Below are 27,420 nucleotides of genomic sequence, written 5' to 3'. Positions count from 1 at the left end.
CATATCTGTATTGTATCACAATGGCAGCTTTAATACAGCATGTTAGAAGCAAAAGTGCATCCCATGAGGATCACTCATTTTTAACTTTGCACTGCTTTGTGAAAAGTTTGAATATCACATTGTAGCATGCTCGCAGTTATTGTCTGTGGAGTGGTAAATTTGTTAAATGTTCACTACCTTTTGACACGATGTTGCTGATACATCAGTTCTCATACATCAGCATGAGAAAGTACTCCGTTAAACTCTATTACCATTATGTCTTAAATGTCGTTGGGCAGGTAATATCTGCTCACTACTTGCCCAACGACGAGACATGTCCTTATATACTTGTCATTTTGTTTTGAGATTTTTCTCTTCTACACAGCTTTTGCATTTTGCGTGGTGCTTTCAAGACATGCTTTGTGTTATGGCAGCTTTTCATGTACATGAGAGAAAAGGTAAATCCAAATTTATTGACTGGGTATTTCTAGAATATATAGTGCAGTAAACAAAAAGGCTCAGGTTGATTTATATTATTTTTACTGAGGTTTAATTCTCTTAAATTCCCCCGCTCTCTCTTTTGTTGTTGCATTACTAGCTTTTAACTTAAGTTTGGAATTTTTTGCAAATAACTTTGACGGGGATGAAACTGTAGAACTGAAACTAAGCTCAGATTATGCCCTGAATCACATGCTAGTACAATATGTGATCAGGTAAACACATTTGTTAGCGAACTCCAACTATTGAAGCTGCCACAACACATTCATGCTAGTAAGCATTATGAAGTCACAGAAGCAGCAGGGCAGGGAGGATGGCAAAATGGGTGGTGAGCAGCAACTGCATGGTTTGTGGAAAGCGTATGGTAAATACCCAACCCAAGAAGAAAACCATACAAAGGCAACAGGTTGCACATGAAAAATCAGATGAAACCCACCTTGTAGATGATTACCTTTTCAATCAAATTAAGTGTCCTTTCTGCAGAATGGTTACGTATCTGCCACTATATGCAGTATATTTACAGCAAAATATTTCTCCATTCTCTGCCTTTTATTTGCATGTTTGCAAAAAATAATAAAAATAAAAAAAACATTTGCAAATTAGTACCAATGTTGTCATCACTATTTAATCTTGTCTTCCACATTGTTAGCTCTCTCGCTTTTTTTTTTATCCATGAAAGCATTCATCTATCTCAGCACACTCTTGCATTGTGTAATTTGGTCATAGGCCTACATTAGTTCTATGTAGGCCATGTGGTGTCATTTTTCTAAATGGTGGCGTTTCTTTTCTCGCGGTGGCAATGCCACTTCCTTCTGGCTGCCTTCTACGCCCCCTGTGGAACTCCATTGCTGACAGAGCACCGCAACATGCCACTGGATGACTCACTGAAGCTGGTGGCACGTCATTTCCGGGAGCAAGTGGAAGCACAGCAGGCAGCAACCGGGGGACCTGACCGGCTGGGCCCTGACCGGGAATTGCAGTTCCTGCTCAAATTGCTGGTGGACTCAAAGTATTTGAGCATTCCTGAACTGGACCGTATCATCAAGTATCTCACTGAGCGCAGGGACAAGCAACTCATGCTTGAAAGGGGCGAATCAGCCCAGCAGCAGCCACGGACAGTTTCGTCAACTGCACCATCTGCAAATGTTGAGCCTGAGCGACCAAAGCCGCCTGGTGGGTATAAACAATTTCACCAAGAATTTTGTTGATTGAGAAGATTATCAAATTATATGTTATTATTCAAATGTTTCATTATTTTACTTTGCTTTCTAAGCTGCGACAGAAAGTATCGGTTGACTTGCACATGAAAAACTAGTTTTGTTTAGCACTGCTGCATATTTCTTGACAGGTGAAAGTAGTCTTAAACCGTATGCAAGCAACATTTAAAAATAAAAAGCACTATCGTCATGGCTGCACGACTTATGAGAGGATTAAGGATCTGCTCTTAGTATGATGTGCTACAATAAATTGCACTGTGTATGAGGCAGACTTCAATTGAAAGTGCGTGAAAACTTTGAAGATGGTATGGTGATACGCATATGCCACCTTGCATTCGAGAACGGAAAGATCTCTGATGCCAAAATAGATTTTTCACATTGGTGGGTATTTGTTTAGCTTTGCTGGATTTTTTTTTTTTTTTTTTTTTTTTTTGTAAGGATATGAGGTAATGGTACTCTGTGACATGGGAAGCCATAAGTCTGTGCACACAACAGCTCGGATGCCTTGTGTTATTTTTTCTTTTTTTTATTTATTTGTGGTTACAGATATGTGCACTACTGTATTTGGTCTACAATGATGTGCATTGTAGTAAAAATAAAGAAAAACACCTTGATACTAATTTGAGGGTAGGCAGTGCTACAACTCTTTTGAGTTATAGAAAACATTCTGGAGTGTAGAGGACTGTTGTATAAGAGCTTATTTCTTTCAATGTTGTTTGTCATAGGGGTTTATCCATGTGATGTCAACTGAAAAATTTTTATTGGTGAAGTAAAATTTGTTGCAGGGCAAATTGTTTCCTTGATACTTGTTAGCCTAATAAATAGACAAGGGACATAGAAGAGGAAAGGGCCGGTATGACAATGTAAATGTAAAAGTGGATAAATGAGCACCTGACCTGTCCTTTTCTACATGTCCTGCCCCCCCCCCCCCCCTCCCCTATATTTTTTCCCAAAAATATGACCGTTATCTATCATGCTTTTAATCATAGCTGCTTGCTTAGATACATGTTTATATGGAAAATTTACCGCCACATTTTCTTGTGCATTTTTATAAATAATGTGGAAGCTTATCTGAATCTACGAGTTAAGATACATTTGTCTTTGCAAATGCACTCTTCTCAGCTTTTGTCTTGGGCATTCAACTTTACTGTCTAAAGGTTATTTTTTGACCAAATTTTTTTTCGTATTGATTTGTGCGGTTTATTTTTCTAAATGCAGCATATTATGATGAGTTAAAATCTAGTTATTTACATTTTATGTTCAAAGAACTGTAGTTGATACTAATGAGTTCGCAAGATTCTCAGATACCTCTTTTATGAATTCTGTCTCCTGTCAAAACAGTTATCTATATTTTTCACTGGGCACTTGTTTTTTACAGTGATTGTGCAACAGCTTGAAAATATGTGGGCAAGTTAATTTGTATCATTTAACTTTTTATGACGGTGCATTTAACTTCAGTAGATAATTGGCATATCCAGAATAATGATTGTAATGAACAGTGTTTTACCAATGTGCATGGCAGAGCTTTCTGTGGTCACTGGCCTTTTTGCATATTGACAGCCAGTGAGGAGGGCATTATGGCAGAGGTCCTAACTTTTGTGTTTTCCCTTGCAGAAGAAAAGCCAACACAGCAAGAGCTGCAGCAGCGCATTTTGAGCATGATTGGACAACCTACAAGTCCAACAACCATTGTAAAGCAGGCACCCTTGCCAACACCTGTGCAGCAGCAACCACAGCCACCAGCGCCAGCAGGCGATGTCCCTACTTCCACTTACATTAACTTTGACAACCCGAGTGTTCAGAAGGCTCTTGACAACTTGATTCACAATGGTAGCAATCTGCTGAAGACTCTGAGCAGTGCTAATTCTGGGGCATCGCCCGCACTTGGCAGTCACCAGCCCTCCAAGCCACTGTCTGGCTATGGTTATGGAGACGGTGAAGCTTATAGCGGAAGTGCCCCTGGAATTAACAGTAGCTTTGGCGGTCATGTGGGGCAGCAGTATCAGCCGCAACGTCCGCAGCAACCACCACCAATGATGAGAGGTCCAGGTGCTCCTACTGCTATGAGGCACCCATTGATGGGCACCCAGGTCCAAAGACCCATGATGTCTGCAGGCAGGCCTGGAAGTGGAGTGCCACGTTACTGAAATGTCGGCTTTTTTGCACAGTTGCAGGAAAAGCAACTGCCGTAGCTGTGCTCACTGGTTGCTGGCCTCTTCCCATTTAGCTTTTATTTCACCAGTTTGTGTCCGTGTGAATTGCTTTTCTTTTTTCCTTTCCTGCTGATCATGTGAAAGAACCTCATGGATAGCATGTTTGCAAAATGCATTTTATTATTGTTCTTCCAGTACATACCATCATTGCTCTTGAAGAAAAGAGCTTCATCAGTGTTGTCATATGTAAAATAATTAAATAAAATTGGATTTGGTATCAGAGTCATTCCAGCTCACAAGTGCAGCAATTCGTGGCCTGTTTTGAATAAAAGAACAGCACAGTTCTACTATTTGTTGTGTGAATCCTTACAACTACCAAGCTGCCATTTCTCTTTGCCACTTACATTGAAGCTGTGAAAGACCACGTGGGAGTCGGTCGCCTGGAAACAGCTGCAGCATGCATCTTTGAATAAAGGATCTCTGCGAATCTTTGTTGCAGTTCTTTTGAAATCCTCAATAAAGTATGATAAACACTTGTAACGGCAAACGCACAACTTCGTAATGGGTGACATGCTTATTGATACACGTTGTCCCGTTGGCCGACTTCTGCGAGACAGCGGAAACGTGGAGTGTTGCGTAAATTTATGTGAAGGCCACAAATTTTAAGTTCTGTGGTGGCTCCTGTATCTCGTCTTTCCTCTTAACAAGCCGTAGCTTCAACTCAGCATGCATGTTCTGGGCATGTTTCTAGCACTGCTTGTATGGTAGACACAGTCTTCTCAACAGAGACGCGTAAGTTTTTCGTTGTCGTCGTCCCTTCCGCAAAAGTGAACGTCCATGCGCTGCACGTCCACAGCGAAGTCATCCGGTCCCCGGTGCGCTTACTGGCCAATACTACGAGTGTGTTGGCGTTGTCTACCCTAGTCGACGTAACAACTACCGATGTGGCGCCCATTGCACGCAGTATTTCCATAGCGTCCAGACTGACCCTTCGTCGCGGATCATGATGTCAGTTAACAGCTCACTTTCGAACTTTTGTGGCGTCACAATGTCGGCCATCGGGAACAGACCTCTCTTGTAGATGGACACCAAGTCAGCAGGGACGTAAAGTGTGGTCTCCCATTGCAGGATCGCACACGTGAACCACTAAGAGATGTATTTCAGCGATGAGGTCGCGTACACGCTCAAGCAGCGCTCCCGACGAAATGTAGCCCGTCATGAGGTGCGAGTAGACGTGTGGAGATTACTCAGAATTGCCTCCAAGTCGTCAGTGTCGGTTACCTGGCCATTCCACACTGTGTAGCCCGTGCGGTTGGAAAACTGCACCATGTCGACGTCGAATCCCAAGATCTGTACGGGAAAGCGATTCATTTGTTTCCTACGTATCCAGAAATGGCGCGCCTCTGGATTGACAATATGCGGCTGTCTTGGATCGAAATCATGGATCTGTCGGCTAGGTGAATGGGCTGCGAGGCCCGCGGTACAGCGGCTCGAATGATGATGCGCATTGTGCGCGAGCGTGCGCGGTCCACGCGCTGCGCGATACTTGCTTAGGTTCAGCGTTTTTTCTATTTTCCTTTTCTTCCCGAACAGAATAAACGTGTCGCTGATCAAGTAAGTAGTAACTGTTAAGTAGCAAGACAAATAAAGGTTGTTTCACCTGTTGATGTGTTGTTTCTAAAAAAAAAAATAAAAAATTTTTTTTTCACTGGTCAAGGCAAACTTCATTTTCATTGATACAAATGTTTTGTGTGACGTCTGGTGTTCGTGGAAAATAGTTCGTCGATATTTCCAATTTACGAAGCTGTTTCCTTAACAACGCCGGTTACTGTTCAGTGTTGGTAATAATGGGTGGAAAAACCTCATTGAGTGAGCCGCACAGCTCTCGCACTACGCGCATGTGTCCCGCCCACGCAGGGCCATGGCACTGGCACCCCGGTTCACACAGCGAAGTTTGGTCTGTGGTTGGGTTCCCGGGTCCTGCGACGCAAAGAGGGCCTCCCATTCCGCCCATGTTCCATGGCCAACTGTACCTGCGAGAAATATTTGTGACGTGTACTGTGCGATCTGCTTCACAGCCACGCACGACAATCCGGAATATTTGCATCCTTTTGCATGCGAAACCGAAAGCGTGGGTCGCAAAAGGGCTGTAAATGTAACTTCCAAATTTTTCAATCCCCCGCTTTCTCTTTATTATTTTTTTATTCTTGCTTGTTAAAGAAAGGTTATGCTAAAATTGTGCAATTTGATGCTGTTTTTAATGATTTACAAAGTGCGCCCGCTTTCATGCGCTTTCATAGCACTACGCATAAACGAAAGCTAGTGCTCTGCCAAAAATGAGTTACCAAGCGTTGTTGTTGCGGTTAAGGTATGGGCTCGCGCCGTTCGCGCTCTCTTTGAGAGAGCGCACCGTTCACTTGTCATCAAAATTTAAGGTACGTGTGGAATTCTTTGGTGTATTGAGTGCTGTTGCCGAGCAAGTGGTGTGTATATACACACAGGAGCTCAAGTCGATTTCCCTTATCCTTTGAATTCGGCGTTATGGTGTTGGTTTAACGTACGATTTCCTCGGTTTAATGAGAGCCTTCTATAACCATGCTTTAACAAGAAGTATCACGCTCTCGGCGTCAAATCTCAGGGAACAATGTCGTGTCGGTGCAGGTACTGTTCGCGTCTCGGAGGGCGGGGACGTAGTGACTGTGCTATCGACTTATCGCGAATCGCGGACCTGTTCTTATCTCGTGGTTGGTATGGGTGGTTGATTGTGAAAGGGCAGTTCGTTTCTTCTGGCAGAGTTGCCGTCGCCCACCTGTCGCTGGTCAAGGAACGGTGTCAGCAGTTGCGCCGCAGATTTTCCTTCTGTGTGGTCTTGCATTCGTCAAGATGTCCGAAGGTATGTGCTCCATTCATTACGAACGAGAACCGCTCTCATTCCCTCCGGTAATCATTTTTTATTTGCATGCTGCTTTGCCGTGTTCGTCACTAACGTAACATATGCTACGGGTTCTTATTGGTGTCGCAATTTGTCGGTTTTGGCGTTCTCCTATTAAGGAACACTTTTCCTTCATGGCGTACTCCGCTGTAACGGATGGTAGACGTGCTCTGGGAGATAATAGGTTTCTCGATCGTTACGAAATAACGCGTTGAAGGTCTCCATCAGTTGATGCCACTTACGGCTGAACGGAACTCGTGTGAGTCGTGCAGTTAACGCAGCAGGTAAAATATTCGCAATATTTTTACTGTTGCACTCGTTTTTTAGCTTCAAGCTAAATATGCCGCGTATCGCGACTACTGAAGCGTGAAACGGCTGTTGATTTTTGAAACAAGTGTACTTCCATCATTTTGCTGAGCATGCAAGATTACACAGTATTCGCTGTGGTTAACACAGAGTGAGGTGGTAACTGTTCATATTACTGACGCTTATAAGCATTGCATTTGCAACATATGAAACTGTTTTTTCACGTGACATCTTTAGGTCATCGCTGATTATTGCAGTTCAAGGCAGTCAAGTGGCTTGTGTAATTGGCTAGCTAACTGGAAATTGCGCGAGAAGTCGGTTCAAAATACAGGGTTGTTATTGCTACTTATGTGCATTGTTTCAAATCGGGTCAATCTTGACTATAACTTGGCACTTATAGGCTTCCAAGTAGTCATAACTTAAAGGTTATGGGTGAAGTATGATGCTTGACATATATTGATAAGCATTGAACTGGCCCAAAAGGAAATTGATTGCGTTTAGTATAAATTCTACTGGCAATCCATAATTTTGATTTAGGCTGTAAGTAACATTACGAAATGTTGACAGAAATTGCAAAATTTGAAATTCTGGAACAGCAAAGTTTAAATATATGCTCCACGAACTGTGTCTAGATACTGTAACTGCAGCTATTGGAACATTCAACACCATCATGTTTGCCATTTTGTATTTAGGTGTAAACATGTCTTTTAGTTTATCGATATCATTTTTGCTAGGCGTCTTTAACAAAGGTAACAAACATTGATGTAAGCTGTTGCTTTTGTTAGCTTCAAATGTGGTGCCAGGCATGGCTCACAAATTTGCACTACATTTGTGAGGAGCCACCAACCTTAATCATGCTGTTGTTGAAATTTCCTTTTTTTTTTTTTTTTCATATGAATTTTTATCAAACAAAACTGTGCTTTCATCAGTATCTAAAATTTTGCTTTTTGTGCCCTAATGAAGGTTGAATCAGATCAGGTCAGCAATAGCTTAATGAAGGTGTTTATGTTTTACATGTACTTATAAATATGAAAATTTTAGTTAAGCTTGCTTTGAAGTTTCTTCCGAAATTGAACTGCAACTTTTGATAGACAAACTTATGGTAGAGAACCCTGTCATGCTGACTGCTGATGCATGTAGGTGATCTGGGCTTGACAGCTGGGATTAAGTGAAATTTATTAAGTATTTGTCTCTCTGCAACAACATAAGTTGCCATAAATGAGTTTTGTGCCACAGCTCTTGTATGCTAGTTGGGTGGTGGTGTCCCAACGGTAACAACCTTGCTACTATGGCACCTCGATAGAGCCCACATAGATTACAGAACCTACGGAGTGGTCATGAATTGTTGGAAGGAAATTATGGAACCTGCCACAAAGCACATTCTCCGGCCATATTGATAGTCTTAGTTCTTGTCTTTACATTTCATCAATGTTTCAGTTATCTGTGCCCACTTCTTCGAATATGTCCGAGGGTGCCGTTATGCTGCATTTTGAGGAAAAGTGCAGTTGCAGTTCACATATGTGCAGGAGAATCCACATATGTTACCAATAGGAAGCCAAGCATGTCATCTGCGTCAGCTGAACTAACAATTTTCATCGAGCATTACCTGCAATGAAATCTCCAAAGGCGATAAATCCTTTGACTTTTGCCTTACCATGGAAAAAAAGGCAAATTTTTAAAGGCCTTAGCGATGATAATTTATTGATTATACCATCATGGCTAGAATAACATGGTATACAGTTGAACCTGAACATAACGAACCAAGATAAAGGGAAATATGCTCTATATTGAACACAAGAAATTTACTGACTGTTCATGGCATGATTTGCAAAGCAACGCACCGAAGTGCTTAAAGAAAAAAACAAAGGGTTAACGAAAGCAGGACAAACACTGTTACTGACTGTTATTCATGAAAAATAACCCTCTCATAACGAACAGGACATTGGATATATCGAAATCGAAGTACCTTCAGGATGGTCTTTTTGTGGCTGATGTCGTGTGCCGGTACAGCGCTTGGCATTGAGAGAAGTGGACTGAAGCAGGTGTACACGATATCGCACATCAAGAACGTCATTCTCACTGACGATAAAAAAAACAGTTCAAGGCACAGGCAGAAATTCCTGCCTACAACATGTAATTCTGTTTTCAATAGATTCTTTCCTTGCTTCTTTCCTCAACTGGCAATAACAAACGCCTAACTAAAATTTGTTCTAGTTCGTTATAGTCGAGCTTGAGTAAATTGAATTGTGAAACTATATTGTGAGCTTCATGCCTGTACGTTTTAACTGGGCTCGGCTGTATGTTAATTGAAAGTTATGAAAAATGTGCTTTAAAGAGAGATTAACTTTTAAAATGCATGTAATAATTTGTGAAAAACAGTTTATTCAAAACTATAGGAAATGTTTACAATGTTACAAAAACAAAATTAAAGATTCTTGACTATTCAAAATGTTTTACTTTTATCGTCTCCCATGCATGAAAGGTTCAATGTTGTAGCTCGCAAGGTGCATTGACTACAAAAAGTTTTCTTCCTAGTGGAGACTCCCTATTTCTGGTAGGTACCATCAATATTGGGCATAAGCTGCTGAGCTGGCAGCAAATGTCGATCATTTGCTGTAGAGACACTGCAAATAAGAGAGATATTGCCAGCATCGCTGCAACATTTCAGGTGGCACAAGAAATCAATCTGTCGTCGACAAGCAGAAAACAAAACTTGCTGCTCAACAGCTGAATTTGGTCTGGGCTGATTTTGGAGGTCCTTATTATCTGAATTAAAAATCGTCATGATCTGGCATTGTCATCAGACTCATTGCGACTAGTAGCATCCAAATAATCGTCTGAGGATACAGCAGAATTGCAAGACTTCATTCATGCGAGAGCACAGCTATTTGCATGCCTGCCATCTCTGCATTCACTACGTGCACATCTGTGTGTGCTTGTTAAAGATAGCCTCCGCAAAGCAACATATTTACTCAGAAAACTAAAGCCCACTTATTAGACTACGTTCTATATGTTGCAGCAAGCCCATAAGAGTGTGAAGAGCCTTCAAATTGGGTGTGGTACTCGTGGGTTGCCCGTGACCCTTGTGGCAGTGTTAACAAAAGTTAATTAGTATTCGGGCGAGGACAGTTATATAGTCATATTCCAGTCGTATAACAATAGAAGCGTTGTGTTGGGGTTCAACACGCACAGCACAAACCCAGGAGTTATGACCAAAGAAAGAAACTAGTTCATGTGCCTGTACAGAACTTAGTCAATGTTGGCAACAACAGTTTGTGTAGGGTAAACCGACTGGACCCACTCATTTATTTTACAGGAACAGCTTGAAGAGGGTTATTTTGTATATGCTCAACCTTTCAAAAGACAGCAGACTTCTGCCATCATCATCATAGTTTTTGTCCACTGAAGGTTGAAGGCCTCCCCCAGTAATCTCCATTTACCCTAGCCTAGCATCCACTTACTCCAACCTCTGCCTGCAGCATGTGCAATTCTCTAGCAATACATAATCATTTAATGTCCCTAACTGCATTTTGTTTCCTTGGCAAGCAGTCCATTTCTGCAGCAGACCACAGGCCATCTGCACTGCATTACATGGTCTGCTGAAATCCATTTCTTCCTCTAATCTCGGCTAGGATATAACTAGAACTGACTTTAGTGATCTGTAAAAGGGTCTAAAATGCAATACAACTTGCAGACCTTTATCTGCCAGTGGCTATCGGGCTCATGAAGGCAGAACAAATCACCAATGCACAAACATGCATCATTGGAGCCACCAGAACTTTCGGATAATGGTGGTTGCATTCCCTTGGATATGTGTGCATTGAAATATTTACAACATCCGAAACTATACTGCTTGTATGCTATAGACCTTACAATAAGCAGTAGTTTAAAGACGTGCACTTGCACTCTCATGGAAAGTTGTATTTAGTCAGCATATGTTATTGATCCACCCTGTTGTGGTCTAGTAGAGGTTTAATTTCTGCATCTCACGTCCGTTCATATTGTTCGGAAACCATAAGAAAAAAAATGCTCAAAACATTAAGTAGTACCTGTTCACTTTGAATACTGAAACAAAAAGGAGGCTATTTGATAATGTCGAATATTTACACATTCACAAAGCTATCCTTGGGCAAATAGACCAATCTTATGCTGACTTATGCCACACAAAGAGGCAGGAGTGTGGGTATAAGGAGATTGGTAGAGGATAAGATTCTATAGCAGAATTGAGATGCACATGCACCCAAATCATCATCCACCACCATCTTAAAGGAATTTCTGCTGGCATTGTCCACAATGCAGCTGCCCTTGCTATTCTGTTCAGGGTTGCCCAGCTACAGCATAAAACTTGGCGAGAACTATTAGGATCATAGCGTTGGCAGGACAGGTATGTGTGAACGCTATGTGTAGTGATATTGGTGTATTGAGCATGTCGGCAGGCATTAGGTCAATTATTTCTAAATCTGGTAACAACAGTCGCTGGTAGAATTTTTTAAGCTTGGTGTTGTACAGGTTGCATTTTGAGAAAGTATTTTTTTTTCTAAATTTTGATTTACATTTATTCTTGGTGATTGAGTTATATTGCATTGACAGTTGAGCGGGCAAAACAAGAGGCAGACCGCATGCATGAGGCTGGTGACCATGAGGCATCGTACAAGATGCTCTTACAGCACAAGGACTGTGGCGATCCAGAGCTGTTGTGGCGCCTTGCACGTGTCACATTCAAGCGGTGCGAATCAGCCCCCAAGGCTGAGAAGGAGGCAGGGCTTGCCGAAGGCATAACATACCTTGACAAGGCTGTTGAGTGTGGAGGTGACAAGCTGGGCCATGTTCACAAGGTATGGTGGCATGCTTTCTATCCTCACAAATGACTTTCTTTAAAGCACCCCTCAACACATTTTGCCACTGCATGCAAGTGTGGTGCATGGGTCGTGCAGTGCCAATCATGCTTTCATGTTGTACACTGATGTACAACAGAAAAACAGCTGAAAATTGAAATGATAGGGCACACTGTTCTTGGCATCAAAGAGGTTTATTCAAGACCAGCACAGACCGAGTGGCACTTACCCATTGCTCCAAGTTGGTGTTAAAGAGTTTCTTTGAACAGCAGTGCCTGCCCAGTCCCACATCTACAGTGACCCATATCGGCGTAAAAGAGGTTCGTTGAAGAGCGGTAGGTATGTACACATTGCCACATACTCAGTGACCCAAGTTGGTCTGATGGTTGGTTTCGAACCCTGTTACCTCAGCACAGCAGCCCGATGCACTACCCATTCAACCACTGACTACCCGGTGACCCTGGTATGCTGGAAAACTGTTAGATACAAACATGCATACAGATAGGTAGATACAAACATACATAGCGCCTGGAAAGTGCGTGAAGTACCCTAAGAATGCTAATGCATTAAAATTTGCAATGTGTACAGAGTGCTCAACAATACCAGGTGATAATCAACCTACAATGGCATTTAGTCAATTCCTTGAATTTCCGTACCCTGACCAGTGTTAAAGAGTGCCCCACATATGCACTCTTATGTGCCCATGGGCACCTTTATTGCATCCCCTCAACCTGTGTGCCCAGCTGCCTTTCTATTCTCCAGACCAGAACCACACTTTTTAAACCCGTGGCACACTCCAGACAACTGACCCATATGCTTCTTGTGCGGTTTCCCTCATATGGACCCCTAGTTGCTAAATTCTGCGCTGACACTGCAATTTGCTTCATCTGGCACACCAGTTAACTCGTTCTTTTCAAGTCGCTGCAACTTCAACACTTGCTGGTCCCTTGCGCCACATTGCATTTCCCTTTCACCAATGCTGAGGCGCGCCCCTAATCTGTGGCAGAGGAAAGCAAGCTGCAGTTCAGGAGCAAGAACTCCACTGCTTTCGAGCATTTCAAGAACTTGTTTTTCCCCTTGAGATGTCATTGCTGTCTCTGTTAAGGGTGTCCCCATCTAAGCTGGTCAACACAGAAGCAGGAGCAGGAGCAACGGCAGAAAAATTGCCTTGAGCTCTGAAAAGTAACGACGCCACTTCTTGACTTTATTCTGAGTACTGCATCCAACCTTTCCCCATGTGTTTAGCATGGATCATTATTAAAGACGTTTTGTACACATCCGATCTGTGCTGCCTAAAATGCTCCTGCAAGTTTTTCTTTGGATTTCTTGTGTTCATTGCACCGTGATTGACTGTGCCTGCACCGAAGTTGAGTTGAAATGCTGTGTGAGTCTGCTTTCGTCAACTAGCCTCATCTGCCTGCAAAAGTGTTCATTCCTGCCAAGATTGGAATTTTCCCTTTTTCTTCTGCTCTGGTGCTACCTTCCTAAACTGTTCTTTTGACACCTTCCAAAACCACTGTTCGTCATGAGTGCTTCTTGGATACTTTCACTCTACTTCCAGTTCATGATACTAGCGCCATCTATTTATAATTCGTTTACTTTCCCCTCCACTCTACTGCATGGCTAGTGGCTTGGCTGTGCCGACGAACTTAAGGCCATTTCCACACATGTTCTGACATAAGGGAAATACAAAAAATAAGCTAGGGAGGGAGCATCACATGACAATCTTGAAGTCATAAAAGGAGAAATTGTGGGAAAAGCACTCAAGCATATGATGTCAAGCAATGTTTTCAAGATGCACTGGGTTCGTCCACTTCTCCGCTGCCTTGCCTGCGCGGTCGGTTGGCATTGTATAACGCACGGCTAATTGGTGCGGACGTTCGAGAGCTACTGTTGCTGTTGTAACAACGTTTCCAGGTATCGAGGCTGAGAACTAAACGCATCAAATGCGGAGAGCAAAAAAGTGCAAGCTGCACGGGCTAGAGAAAGCAATGGTAACTCCAGCGGCCAGTGGCAGTCAAATCTACCGCGAACCGAGCCACATATGATGTGCTGTTCCCAGGACTTGTCACGCAATGTGTGCATTTCTCATGATTCCCCGAGTGAAAGCGGGGAAAGAACAGCGTTGGAGGAAGTTGCGCTTTGATGGTTAGTTGCCTGTCGTCTTGCATTGTGCCCTTTTCCTTCCCCCATTGTTCCTGATCACACGACTTCTCATCACATTTATGCCATTAATGCTTGTGCTTGGATCATTGCCTTGTTCGGACATTTTAGTGCCCTCTCCATTCACCTACAACCTTATTGCATCATATTTTGACCGGTGCTCATCACATTGATACTGGTCTCCACATTCCTTTGCATCAGTGCCCATATTGTATGTCAGCCCGTGAGCACTGCGTCATTGCAGAACAAGTTGACGACACGCTTCATTGTTGTATAATATAGCCCTCCAACAGCTCACAGGCAGGCTTCACCAGCTGTGCTGTTAATAAAAAAAAAATGCCACAATCAGCTTCTGGGTTGGCTACCCCTGGCTGAACAAGATCCCTTGCAAGAATGTCTATCTCCTGTCTTGTATAGACGGCACCCTCGACTACTTTCAAGGAGCACAATTCTTTTCTGCGTTAGACCTGCACTTCCGATATTATCAGGTCCTGATGGCTTATATGAATTCAACATGATGCCATGTCCACACTACGTTGCGTTCATGCCTCACCTCCACACCTGCATTTTGATCCAAGCACCCCAACTGAAATTGACACTGACGCTAGCGTCAGTGTCAATTTGACGCTAACGCTTGACACTGACGCTAGCGTCAGTGTCAAGTGTCAGAAAGCACAATCTCGAGGCCAACACCGTGTTGGCCTCGAGGTTGTGCTTTCTCGAATTACACCTATATTTGACGAGTACTGTATTTATTCGAATCTAGGCCGATAGTTTTTTTTTTTTTTTTCAAATAATCATATGCGAAACTCTAGGGTCCGCTTAGATTTGAGGATTTTGAAAAACACGCCAGGGTTTTTAACTGAAACTGTTAAATGATGATGAGTTAATGGCATCCCGTTTGAAACGGAACGGTGACAAAGTCACCTAGCCTGCTTGATTAAATCATGTATGTTATACATGTATATCTGTTACATGTATATGAACATGTATACGTGTTCTTTATCTAGCATTTCTATATATACCTCTCATTAATTTTTTTTTCCCCAAAAAAATCTACCTTGTACAGCTACCTATGATTTTAAGAGATTAGGTCGTATCAATCTCTTCCCTGCTTTTTTTCCACCAATTCTCTAATCATCTGTCTTATCTCTACGGCTGATCGGTTGATGTTTCCTTCCACTTTGAACCCAAGCGCTTCTGGAAGTTGTACGTTGCCTACGGTTTTCGCTGGGTGAATCCCTTCGCATGCCATTAGGATGTGCTGAGTGGTCTCCGGATCATGCCTCAGCTAGTTCTGAATATTTGCTCCGGTATGTTTTGGTCCTTAGGCAACCGGCTCGAGCCTCAAATAGCAAGGCAGTGCCCTTTGTGTTATCGCACAGATTTTCCCTTCTAATTCTTTTTCTCATTCTTGTAAATATCCATTGTCCTTTTTGTTTCCATTCTTTGCAACCAATTCACTGTCTGTATTTCTCTCACTTTCTTTCTGATGACTCCTGGTTGTCTATTTACAGTTTGAATTATCCTGTACTTGGTTGCCAACTTTCTTGACCTCTTCCTCCATTTTGTGCCCACGCTTTTCAGATACAGATACTTGTGCACTTTAGCCGCCCATTTATTTTCATCCATGTTCCTGAGCCTTCAAAACTAATTTCGCTCTGTGCTTCTGCGACTTCAAAAGAGGTCCAACACATATCACCTTGCACTGCCTCATGGTGGTCAAAATTAATCTGGAGTCTTTCACTATGGCGTGCCTCATAATCTAATCGTGGTTTTGGCGTGTAGAACCCCAGAATTCAATTCGATCCGTAGCGTCCAAGTCGGCTGATGTTCACCTTGTATTTCGCTATGTTTGCTGCTTTTCTAATAGAAGCTGGTGGGGACACAGTTGCTGCTGGACAATCGACAAATACAGTTTGTGCCAAACCCGGCATCAATCTTCCTTGAGTGGCTGCACATGACGCCAACAAAAGAATTCGAAAGCGGGTACATTGTGCCTCAGCAATTATTTATTTGACTGGACGAGCATTTTAACACATAACAAAAGCAGATCTTGTGTGCCATTGAGATGGTGACAGCATTCACTAGCGACCACAGTGCTATTGTTGTAGAAAGATGCACAACTGCACTCTGTTTACTTCTTCTACCCTTTTCTTTGTGTACGCCATGTCTTTTGCTCTCCACGTCTCCTGGCATGCATGTTTTATGGGCTATCTTAAGGTAATTAGTTTCTCTAAATAGTGTCTGACCTAATGGCAAAATGAGGAGGTCCAAGAGACAGTAATCACTCTCCTGCTTTGTTTTAGCCAGTGGCCATTTAGTAGCATAGCTGAATGTACATCTTAAAGGGACTGACAACCGATTCTTATGAACCCAGTTTTTATGGCGCAGCCAAAAGCTCACCCTCGGTAGTGTTTACACCTGCAGCGGTTACTTCCAAAAGCCACTTTTCTGCTCACTACAAACGAAGTCTTATCTGCACATTGTAAGTTGGAAAAAACTTATAATGGAGAGAATGTAACTGCATTTCTATATTAATAAAAAGAACAGGAACCGCATACACTAGTAGAAGGTCACGTGGTAGACTTCATAAGTATGTTCATGTTTTTGCCGCGTGGTGCGCCAAGGGTCATTTATCGCGACTTTTAGTGAAGAATTAAAAATATAAATCCACGTTTAATGAGAAAAAACAGGGCCCGTTCTAGCCAATACGGTAGACAATCTTTCCATTAGCGGGGTTATCTCAATTTATGTTCTGAGCAGTTGTCTGTCCCTTTAAAGCAAATGAACATGACACCAGTGTGATTCAGTGAGTCCAAATGCTGCCTTATCAGAGTGGGAATAACACTGATTCTTTTTTTCCATATCTCTTGATAATGAACTGCATGCCACTGAAAAGTGGTAAAGGAAAAATCAACTAAACCACTTTCTGCCTTGTATCTAAGGGTGACGCTGCTTTTAAAAATTTAGCTGGGAGCACAGTCATTCATCGTCTTCGTGTGCCCTGTGTGCCATTACATCATGCTCCGGTACAGACTCGCCCAGTTTTGATTTTGTTAAGGCAGTTGGTGGCCAACTTGCAAAGCACATAAGCAGCTTGCTTTGCACATGGCTCGGTGTGGTAGCAGATAAAGCAAGCCAAGCACTGCTCACGGCACTTGTTAGGCACACTGCACCTTCACAAAGGTTCCACTGTCATTGACAGAGGCTGATGGCACTGTATCTGGAAGCAGCACTCTTGCGAGTTCCTTTTAACGGTGAACCCACATGTCCATATTGTGCTAGAGCATGACAGTCTTTTAAAGCGATAGCTTTTTTTAGCTGCTTTGGCCAATTTAGATGTTTGGCCAGTCTTCTACAATAAACAATGGCACCCCATATGAGTTCCTTGAACGAAAAGCCTCGCAGTTGAAGAAAAATTCGTCCTGGTCCGGGACTCGAACCCGGGACCACCGCCTTTCTGGGGCAGCCGCTCTACCATCCGAGCTAACCAGACGGCTAGCAGATGGCAGGGCAATGTCGAATTTATCAACTTGCAGCAAAGGCAAGTTTCTGATGTAATAGTTCAGCGGAAACCCACTAGGTGGAGAGAAGTAATTAAAGGAAAAATGGGATATCCACCCAATCGTAGCAATTGCTACAAAGTGATATTATAATTTGCCCATTCTTGGCCAATCACCCAGAATGGATGTGCCAATGTGACACAGCGGATGTGTAGCCACAGGGGATGTGTAGCCTTGAAAATTAGTGTTAGCGTCCAATCTGCAATAGATTGCAGTACTCGATGCCTCCGCATCGAGTACTGCTGTTGATGGATAGCCATTGCAAAGAACAGACAGCTAGGATACTAGGGATAGTGGGGGTTACTATGGAGTTTCATATGAGGTGCAGTGATTACAAGAAGATATATTATGTCGTGGTATTCGGCATTGTGGTTGGCAGCGAGGTTGCCTCTTTGTGTGTCTGCTGGTGTGCCTATAAGGTTTCATAATTCATGGATGGCATGGGGATATACAGCAGCGTACACAAGGAAGCTATTGCTTACTTTGACAATCATCTTTGATGGTTTCTGCCACAATGTTTTTTGTGCCAATGAAATGAGGGGAGAATATAAAAGTGACTGCAAAGCTCTTGTAAGGTTTAATTATGGACAAGTTAATGTGATATGTTGCTGTTCATAAACTTCCCCTTGGCTGCACTTAGTATATTTCTTTCAATTGCTGTATTTTTGCATGTGAATTGTCGCCTGTTTAGATCATCAAATATAAATTGCAACCCGTATAACTTCCTTTCAGATAACTGCCCCTAAAATGCAATTTTTTTTTTCCTTTCCTTGTACAGTGTACCACTAGCACACTCTTTCTGTGGCTTTTCAAGAAACTGGCTATTGAATGTGTCAGATGTCAAGGGCTACCAAAAATTTTAGTATTTGATGATTATGCGAGGTACCATAGATGATTGAAGATGTATTTACAAAAAGTGCTTCAAATAAAGCAGTAATCAAGTTAACGTAATGATGGTTCAGGTAGTTGGTCATAAAAAATAAGTGACAGTGCTCTAATGAATTCAGTGGCCATTTAAAGTGTAGATGTTTTAGAGTGGCATTAGGCAGCAGCACACCGACGGGGGGGGGGGGGGGTTGTAACCCCCCCTGAGGCCGACCTTACCCCCCCCCCTTTTGTTTAACCCCTTTTCTTTCCTTGCGCATTTGAGTACTGCAACTAAGATGTAAGATGCGCACTCGTCTGCACACTCGCAAAAAACGCATTTTTTGACAATTTCTCGTGAAGAAATAGAAATTAGTGCTGTTTAGACGGTATTGGCAAACTGTCAACCCCCCCCCCCCCCCCCCTGGCAGAGATCCTGGGTGCGCTACTGGCATTAGGCGAAAAACAACTTGACTCTTGAAGTGTTGTGCCCGAGTAAAGACTTGTTGCACTTTCCACATCCTCCCTATCTTTCCAGAGATAATTTGCGAATGTGACAAATTCATGGACAGGTTGTGCCATCTACTCAAAAGTTGGCTAAACTAATTTTTTTTTTCTTTATATACGACAGATGGTGTGGGTGTGACAAAGCTTAACGACTGTTGGTGTTGCTCACATCTCGTTTTCCTATCTGGTGGACCAGCACAAAAAGCTTGCTCATTCTTTTAATGGTGCAGAATGTCACAAACTACGATTCAGAGAACTTTGACGTTGATTACGAGGTGCCTTCAAATTGCAGTGAAAAAGCCACTTTGCCAGCGGAACAATAATTATCCTAATATAATTAATTAGCATAAGTCTTAATCCTTAAGTGAATATTCAATTGAAAAATCTTTTGAATTTGAAGCTTGCTAATCTCTCGGAATGTTTTGGACGCCAGGCATCCAAATGGTTAAGGTGATATTCTGTATTATTTTTCCAGTATAGACAGACGTTATTGCAAGCAAAAATGAGGGGCTAAATGCTTTGGGGGAAAGTTCATTTAAGCATTGTTTAACAGGATCTTTGCCAGACTGCCACCACGCAACCCTTTTTTCCAAAATGAATTGCTGTACCTTTCTCTTCGGCTTCCTTTTATAGTGGTACAGCATTTTGATAGGCTCCAAGAAGGACCATCCTTCAACCAAGGAAAGAATCCATGATGGTTTCTTAATCAAGAAGCATGTTGAGGTAAGTTAAGTTTAAAATTCTGTACTGCTTGTGCGTGTCAAATTTCTGTGGCATGCTGATAACATTTACGGTTTCTGTAATTTAAAAAAAAAATTCGTCTGTCTTTACTTTTACAGAAAGCAATAGAATTGATGCCTCACGACCCTCTGAATTATTATGTTCTTGGAAATTGGTGAGCAATGTGTTCTGCTTGCATTGCAGATTGATGAATTATGTTCACTCTTCCCCATTAGAGAGTTTATTAAATTTCAACTTCCTGCGGCCTTAACAATAACCCTTTCAGACGCCAATGAATTCTGTTGATTGAAAACTTACATCGCATTTCTTGCATGTTCAAAATCATAAAAAGCATGCAGCTGCAAAATAGATTAAAAATTTTCAATTCTTTAGTGAGTTTTGTCAAGTTTAGTTTGTATAGACTCCATGCGAAAACTCACTACAGAACTTATGAGAACATCAACTATTTCATGTCTAGCAGGCTTGAAAAGCACCTATTCAGGCACTTGAAAATTATGCCTGGTGCAACACTGAAAAACCATGAAAGGAGTGAACCCACTACACACGACATACTCGCACCAAGCAGTACACACAACCGTCTACCTTCCCTCTTGTTTTACTAAAACATTTTGAGCCTGTTATTTAAACTTGCAACATGATTGCAATCAGAATAGTTTCAAGATGCATGCGACACATTTTAAATACCATTATTTTCATCAATGCTTTTGTTGTTGGTGCACTATCTTGGTGTACACAGTGTCTTAAAGGGTTAAGCAAGGAAAGGAGTGGTGCATTCAGCACTCTGTATTTATGGTCTGTGTAGCTTTTATCTTAATGCCAGGATTTGCACCTGAGCCAGCCGAAAGTGGGCTTTACAATTTTTTTACACTTGTGCTTCTACTATGCCGACCTGGGTTTATGCCGAAATTGCGTAGGTACTATCGCACGATAATAAAATGCACAGTTCATGGAGTGTAGATTTGACTCTGGATATTATGGTAGTGTTCTGGAGCTCACTTTATTAGTGGCAAAGTATGTCCACCTCGCCTAGGAACTCCTCTGAAAAAACGCCACATTTACTGTGCTTACAGCTTTCTTATTAAAAAATCTGTATTGTCTTAAAAAAAACAGCCTGTATATATATTAAAGGTGGGTGAATACCGAGTTTTTCAAATACGAATAGTATCAAATATCAGTCAAATGCAGGATTTACAGCAGGAAATTTTATTTTCATGCTTGTACTGACTAAAGGAAAAACGGCTAACTATCAAGTACAATTAGGATCAGTTTTAAACAAAATATTAGTAATTGTCATTAAAAGAAAACAAGAAAACTACAGGAATAGCCTCTCAACATCTTTAGAGCCTGGTTGCAAACATGCTTTCAAAGGATGAATGGCTGCTGTATGATTTGCTTTCCGAAAACGCTAAATAAATAGTTGCCGAAAAAAGACCGAAATTTGTGGGAAAATAAAATAAAAAGCTGCTGAAGGACCTGTGTAATGTAAATGCATGCATTAAGGCCCGTTGCAAAGAAAGCATCACTGGTTGTAGTGTAAAAGATAAAACTGCTACATGACTAGACTGTCATAAAACTAAATAAAGACTACAAGCAGAAATCGCAGGTTGTAATGTCAGCTGCAAAACAATAAACAAAGCTTGCATTATACCCATTTTGTTTCTGTATTGCTCTAAAAACTTTTGTCATTTCATATGATAATTTGCAATACTTTGTTTAGCAGACGGAGAACAGAAACCAGACTTTAACAATTGGTTTCTGTGAATTACAGTGGAATCTCGATGATACGAATCTCACGGGGTCACGAAAAATATTCGTATTGGCCGAAATTCGTATCATCGAAACAATTAAAACTAGCTAAATTAAGGGGGGACGCGGGGATCAGATCGCGAAAATCGCGAGAAAAAACGATTTTTGAAAACCACGCGTTTGGGTATCTGCAACGCCTAATCTGCGCTGCATCAAAATGGTTTGACTGAAAACGCACTGAAAGTGCCCGAAAAAGTTTAATTCGTCAGTGCGCAGGGCGAAAAACAGCTTTAAATCGCGCAACATCACCGTAGTTCACGAGGGCGCTGCGGTCGCCGAGGTCTGTGGACGTGCTCCTATCGGCTCCGTCATCTTCACATGATTCCGCAGCGATTTCTATCCAATTTCGCCGAAGTTCTTCAACCAAGAGTTTCGTGAAGTTCCAAGGAAACCGTGGATACCCGATTTGGAGGTAGGGCACCATTTTTGACGAATCTACGAGAACTTTTCTACCGCGTCCACGCCGCTACCGAACTGACCCTAGGCGTGCACACCAGACGCTAGGCTCAGCCGACGCGTTCGCCGCGCGCCGGTCGGAACGCGAGAGCTCGGCGAGACGCCACCCGCCCTTCGCGCCGGGCGCGACACGGAGAGAATGGCGACTTCCAGCGAAGAAATGGATAGCTCTGCGGAGGAGTTACCATCAACTCCGACTACTTCAGCAATACCTAATGAGCAAGAGGACAAGACGGGCTGGAAAGTGGTGATCAGCCGGAAAACGAAGAAGAAGGAACGCGCCGAAACAACTGCGCCACAGCAAGCACAACATACAAGCGGCGGGCAGGTGAACTCTTCTCGCACGCCTCCTAACATTATGAACCGGGTGATTAGAGCCTCACGCATGCCACCCCTACCGCAAGACAACATCAAGATAGTGCTTCGCCCAAAGGGCGGCTTGAACATACAAAAGATCGGACCGACCTCAGTGAGTAAAGCCCTCATGGCAGCAGTAGAACTTAATCCAGAGCAGACCACGGAGGACATTATATGTCCCAATATTACGCAGAATATCATGGTGGCGAGCACGCCCTTTCGAGAAAATGCAGACAAGTATGCGGACGTAAGGGCTATCCGAATAGCCGGAAAAGAGTACGCAGTCAGCGCTTACGAAACTGCCCCAAGTGACACCTGCAAGGGGGTAATCAGATACATCGACACTGCCGACGATCACAGGACGATTGAAAGAAACATCGTGAATGACCGCAACCCCTTGGCACTAGCGGCGAAAAGAATAAAGAACTCAGGATCAGTGATCATTGTGTTTGATGGACTTCGCGTCCCAAACTTCGTAAGATATGGACCAACACTGGTACCCTGCTCCTTATATCGCAAACAAGTGGACATATGCTACGTATGCGGCAAACTCGGACATCGTGCGGACGTTTGCCCCGAGCCGGACTCCACCGAATGCAGGGGCTGTGGACTTCCTAACCCCACCTCATCCCATGTGTGCGATCCGAAATGCAAGCTGTGCGGGGGCTTGCACGCGACAGCGGACAAGGTGTGTAAGAACCGCTATCTCATTCCATACGTAGTACGCGCACGACGACAACGAGCACGACTGGAGCAACAAGAGAAGGCACAGCTAGTCGAAGAAGAAAAGCAACACGCGGAACGAGGCCGATCTACGTCGAAGACGCCGGGACGCAGCCGCTCACGCTCTCGATCGAGGAGCCACACACCTGCGAGGGCAAGCAGGAGTCGTTCAAGGTCACAGGTGCGCTTCGGTGGAAAGAACAACGGAGGCGACGGCACGTGGGCAGACAAAGTCAGAGGAGCTACGACGACCACGCCAAAGGAAAGTGAGTCCCGCAACCCAGATAAAGAGCGGATAGCTATGTTAGAACAGGAACTAAGAGAGCTAAAAGCCGCTTATACTAAGCTAACACTCGAATTAACTGAAATACGTAAAGCGAACATCAGTAGGCCAACGCGCACTCCCGGACCACCAACCGACATCGAAACTCCCCAGCCAGTTGAGATTGCGAGACAGGGAGAACAACGCGAAGAATGCCCGCCTCCTAAGAAGCGAGCTGTAACGCAACTGCGAATGGCCGTGCGATCAGACGTGAAGGACGCCATGGATGCCATGAGCGAGAACATGAGGCTCATGCACGAGAGCATGGTGCGAATGAACGAGAAAATGGACATATTTAGCACGCGAGTTCAGAAAATGGAAATGTATCTAAACAACACTGTAGTACCGTCCCTGGAGAGGATGAGTTCACAACACGTCGGTGCGCAAGGCCCACCACATGACGGTTTCACTGCAAGTGAAGGGGGCTACAACAGCCAACATGGCAATGACAAATAAGACACGAAATCTCCGCATCTGGCAATGGAACTGCAGGGGGATCGCCTCAAAAAAGGCGGTCCTCCTGCAGATGGTCAAATCAGAAAGCGAGAAGCCACACGTCATCTTGCTACAAGAAACACTCATAACTGAACTGGCCCTTACGGGATATAAAGCCGAAGCCCACAGAAACGAGCAAGGCAGAGGCGTCGCTATTCTGATTGGAAAGAAGATCCCGTACATTCGGCATGAAATCCGCAACACAGCCTGCTATCTAGAACACCTCACGATCGAGATCATACCAAATGACCACGTAGGGAACAAGGAAAGCATTTTTCTCACTAATCTGTACAGCAGCCCTAAGGACACGAGGCAAGCATTCAGAGGCATACTGGGCAAGATCGCGCGCCTCGCCAAAGATAGTCCGCTGATTGTAGGTGGGGATTTTAACGCCCCACACCAGGCGTGGGGCTACGCGTATCCCTCTAGCAAGGGAGATCGTCTTCACACGACAGCCTCCGATCTCGACTTCACGCTGATCACAGACCCAGAAACCCCAACTAGATGTGGCACTTCCACATGTCGAGACACAACACCGGACCTCACTTTCGTCCGGGGCGTAGAGAAATGTGCGTGGCACAACTCAGGCATAGACCTTGGCAGTGACCACTATATTCTCCGAATTGATGCAGAGCTACCGGGAAAGAAGCAAAGGGAGTACAAACTAATCGATTGGGACAAATTTCGTGCAATACGGATGCAGCCATCCAACTCAACAAGAGCAAACACGAAGCATACGATAACTAGTTGGACCAAACAGCTCAAAGCAGACATCGTAGCCTCGGAACGAACGATTACGACGGACGCTAAGGTAGAGACAATGGACAGTCGGCTAGCGAATCTACTCGAAGCCAAACAATCCATACTAGCCAGGTGGAAGGGTCAACGTTTCAACAGAAGACTACGAAGGAAACTCGCCGAACTCAACAAGACCATTGAAGAATACTGCGTGGTTCTCTCCCGACAACAATGGGACGAAGTATGTAACTCCCTCAACGGGCAAATACGCAAAGGGAGTGGGTGGAGGCTCATAAAACACCTCCTCGACGAAAACGGAACAAAGTCCAAAACTATGCAACGGATCAGGCTAAGCAAATTAGTACACCACGCGAAGCAAAGCAGTACTGCCGAAGCACTTATAGAAGACCTTGCCAAACGGTACTTACCGCTTAAATCGGGGCAATCTCGTAGCTTACAAAGGAAGAACTACGACGGTGTCCCAAACTCGGAGCTAGATGCGGACTTCACAGAAAGCGAAGTACGCTTCGCAATTCACAACCTGAACAGTAACTCTGCAGCAGGCCCCGATGGTATCACAAATCGGACTCTCCGAAATTTAGACGACACATCGGTCATGTTCTTAACGCAACAAATCAACAAAGCCTGGAAAACCGGCCATCTACCTGCAGAGTGGAAGCATGCCAACACGGTCCTCATCCCAAAACCGGGCAAGCCGCTGGGGCTACCAAACCTGAGGCCGATCTCACTAACGTCATGCCTTGGAAAGCTAGCCGAACACGTCATCCTGAACCGACTATCGGAATACGTAGAGGAAAAGGAGTACTTCCCCTACAATATGATCGGCTATAGGCCGGGTCTCTCAACGCAAGACGCTATGCTAAGAATCAAGAAAACTCTGCTGGATCGCCCCACACGAGACACCAAGGCGCTACTAGGACTTGACGTGGAGCAAGCTTTTGAAAACATCCAACATCAAGCCATTCTCAAAGCCATATCTGAACACAATCTCGGAACACGTTTCTACCGCTACGTCAAGGCGTTTCTGGAGGATCGAACGGCCACTCTCCGAATAGGCGAGCACATCTCGGAGATCTTTGAACTGGGCGATAAGGGAACACCGCAAGGCTCGGTACTTTCGCCATTCTTATTTAACTTGGCGATGACAAAGCTCTCGCGCACTGGGTGAAATTGCCGACGTGGAGCACACCATATACGCAGACGATGTCACCATCTGGAGCACTGGTGGCAGTGATGCGGAATTAGAATCTCGCATGCAAGAAGCCATCTCGGTTACTGAAGCCCATCTCACCCCAATGGGACTTCGCTGCTCTTCCAGAAAATCCGAGCTACTCATCTACCATCCCCCAAGACCAGGGCGCCCGTCCAACGACTGGCGCAGACACCACACTCTATGCATTGAGTTACACGACAGGGACGGAAATCGCATACATACGGTTGACAAAATACGAATCCTAGGACTAATCATCCAAAGTAACGGCTCAAACTGGGTGATGCTGGACAGCATCAAGATCAAGATTGCGAACGCGATCCGAATGTTTCGGCGCATCATGAATAGGCACAGGGGACTGAGCGAGGACAACGCCATTAGAATGGTCCACGCTTTTGTACTCTGTCACATCACATACGTGGCTGCGATGCTCAACTGGAAAAAAGAACACCGGAAAAGGCTCGAAGTACACATACGACGAGCTTTCAAGACAGCGTTGGGGCTCCCCGATAATGCCTCCACTGATCTACTCTTACAGCTAGGAGTGCACAATACCCTTGCCGAAATCATCGAGGCTCAGCACACGGCACAGATCGCACGCCTATCAGGCACCAAAGCGGGCAGAGAGATTCTCGTCAAGCTCAGCCTGAACACCATAGCGGAAAGGGACAACGTCTTGCAGTTACCTAAAGTCATGCGAGAAGCAATTAAAGTGCTCCCCTTCCCAAGAAACGTACACCCGATCCACAATCAAGGAAGAAGACTCGCCCGCGCCAGAGCACTCGCGGCAGACGCGACAAGGTTTCCCGACCAGACAGCTTTCGTCGATGCTGCGTACATACCGGGAAAGCACGCCTACTCGGTAGCAGTAATCGACGGACACGGGCGAACGCGCAACTCACTCACGCTTTACACTAAGAAGCCAGATGTAGCCGAACAAGCAGCGATAGCACTAGCGCTCAAAGACTCGAGCTTCACAACTGTATACAGCGACTCTAGAGCAGCCACTCGAGCTTTCGCCAAGGGCGGGATAGACAAGACGACGCTACGAATCTTAGGCGGAAGTAATATCACCGATCACTCCATCATTTGGTTCCCGGCACACATGGGCAGCTTAGGGGGCGGCCTGCGGAATCTCAACGAGATCGCACACGAGGCGGCGCGAGGACTCATCGACCGCGTCCCTCCAGTTTCCCCCGCTACCCCGCATATCGAGTACAGGGATCAATTATTCACTTACAACGAGCTCACTAAACACTTTTATCTAAGCAGACGAGAGTTCCCCCTCCCGGATAAGAAATTAACACGCAGCCAATCAGTCACACTACGCTTGCTCCAAACGAACTCATACCCCAACCCCTGGCGCATGAAGCACATCGACCCAGACTACGACGGACAACATGTGTGTGAACATTGCAGTGAACGTGTTGACTTGAACCATATGCTGTGTGGTTGTGCATCGAGTGACGATTACGCCAAGAACAAGGAACATTGGGACATAGAGCTAAAAAGTGCTTCACTACACGACCAA

At 44.1% G+C, this 27,420-nt stretch overlaps 1 protein-coding gene and 1 pseudogene across 6 annotated transcripts in view; one reads left to right on the top strand and one right to left on the bottom strand.

Annotated features, from left to right (window-relative positions):
* The window catches only part of LOC119435918 (nuclear receptor coactivator 5-like), a 206,026-nt gene that overhangs the window by 140,949 nt on the left and 37,657 nt on the right, over positions 1-27,420 (top strand). For 4 of the 6 annotated variants that reach the window (XR_007465293.1, XM_049660898.1, XM_049660896.1 and 1 more), the window contains exons 10-12: positions 11,676-11,920; positions 19,654-19,743; positions 19,860-19,915. Coding sequence is in view for 5 of the 6 variants with exons in the window: in XM_049660898.1 (XP_049516855.1) it covers positions 11,676-11,920; positions 19,654-19,743; positions 19,860-19,915 (391 nt within the window). In the remaining variant the exon portion in view is untranslated. Of the gene's footprint in view, positions 1-1,332; positions 1,651-3,308; positions 4,195-11,675; positions 11,921-19,653; positions 19,744-19,859; positions 19,916-27,420 lie in introns of those variants that run through there. The other 2 variants (XM_049660897.1, XM_037702613.2) reach the window with 1 other exon arrangement.
* Positions 4,328-5,888, bottom strand: LOC125942660 (pyridoxal kinase-like; annotated as a pseudogene).

The sequence above is a fragment of the Dermacentor silvarum genome, chromosome 1 (assembly GCF_013339745.2).
Source record: "Dermacentor silvarum isolate Dsil-2018 chromosome 1, BIME_Dsil_1.4, whole genome shotgun sequence".
Lineage (NCBI taxonomy): Eukaryota > Metazoa > Arthropoda > Arachnida > Ixodida > Ixodidae > Dermacentor > Dermacentor silvarum.
Note: the sequence above shows the minus strand (reverse complement) of the source record. Positions and strands in the feature narration are given on the sequence as shown.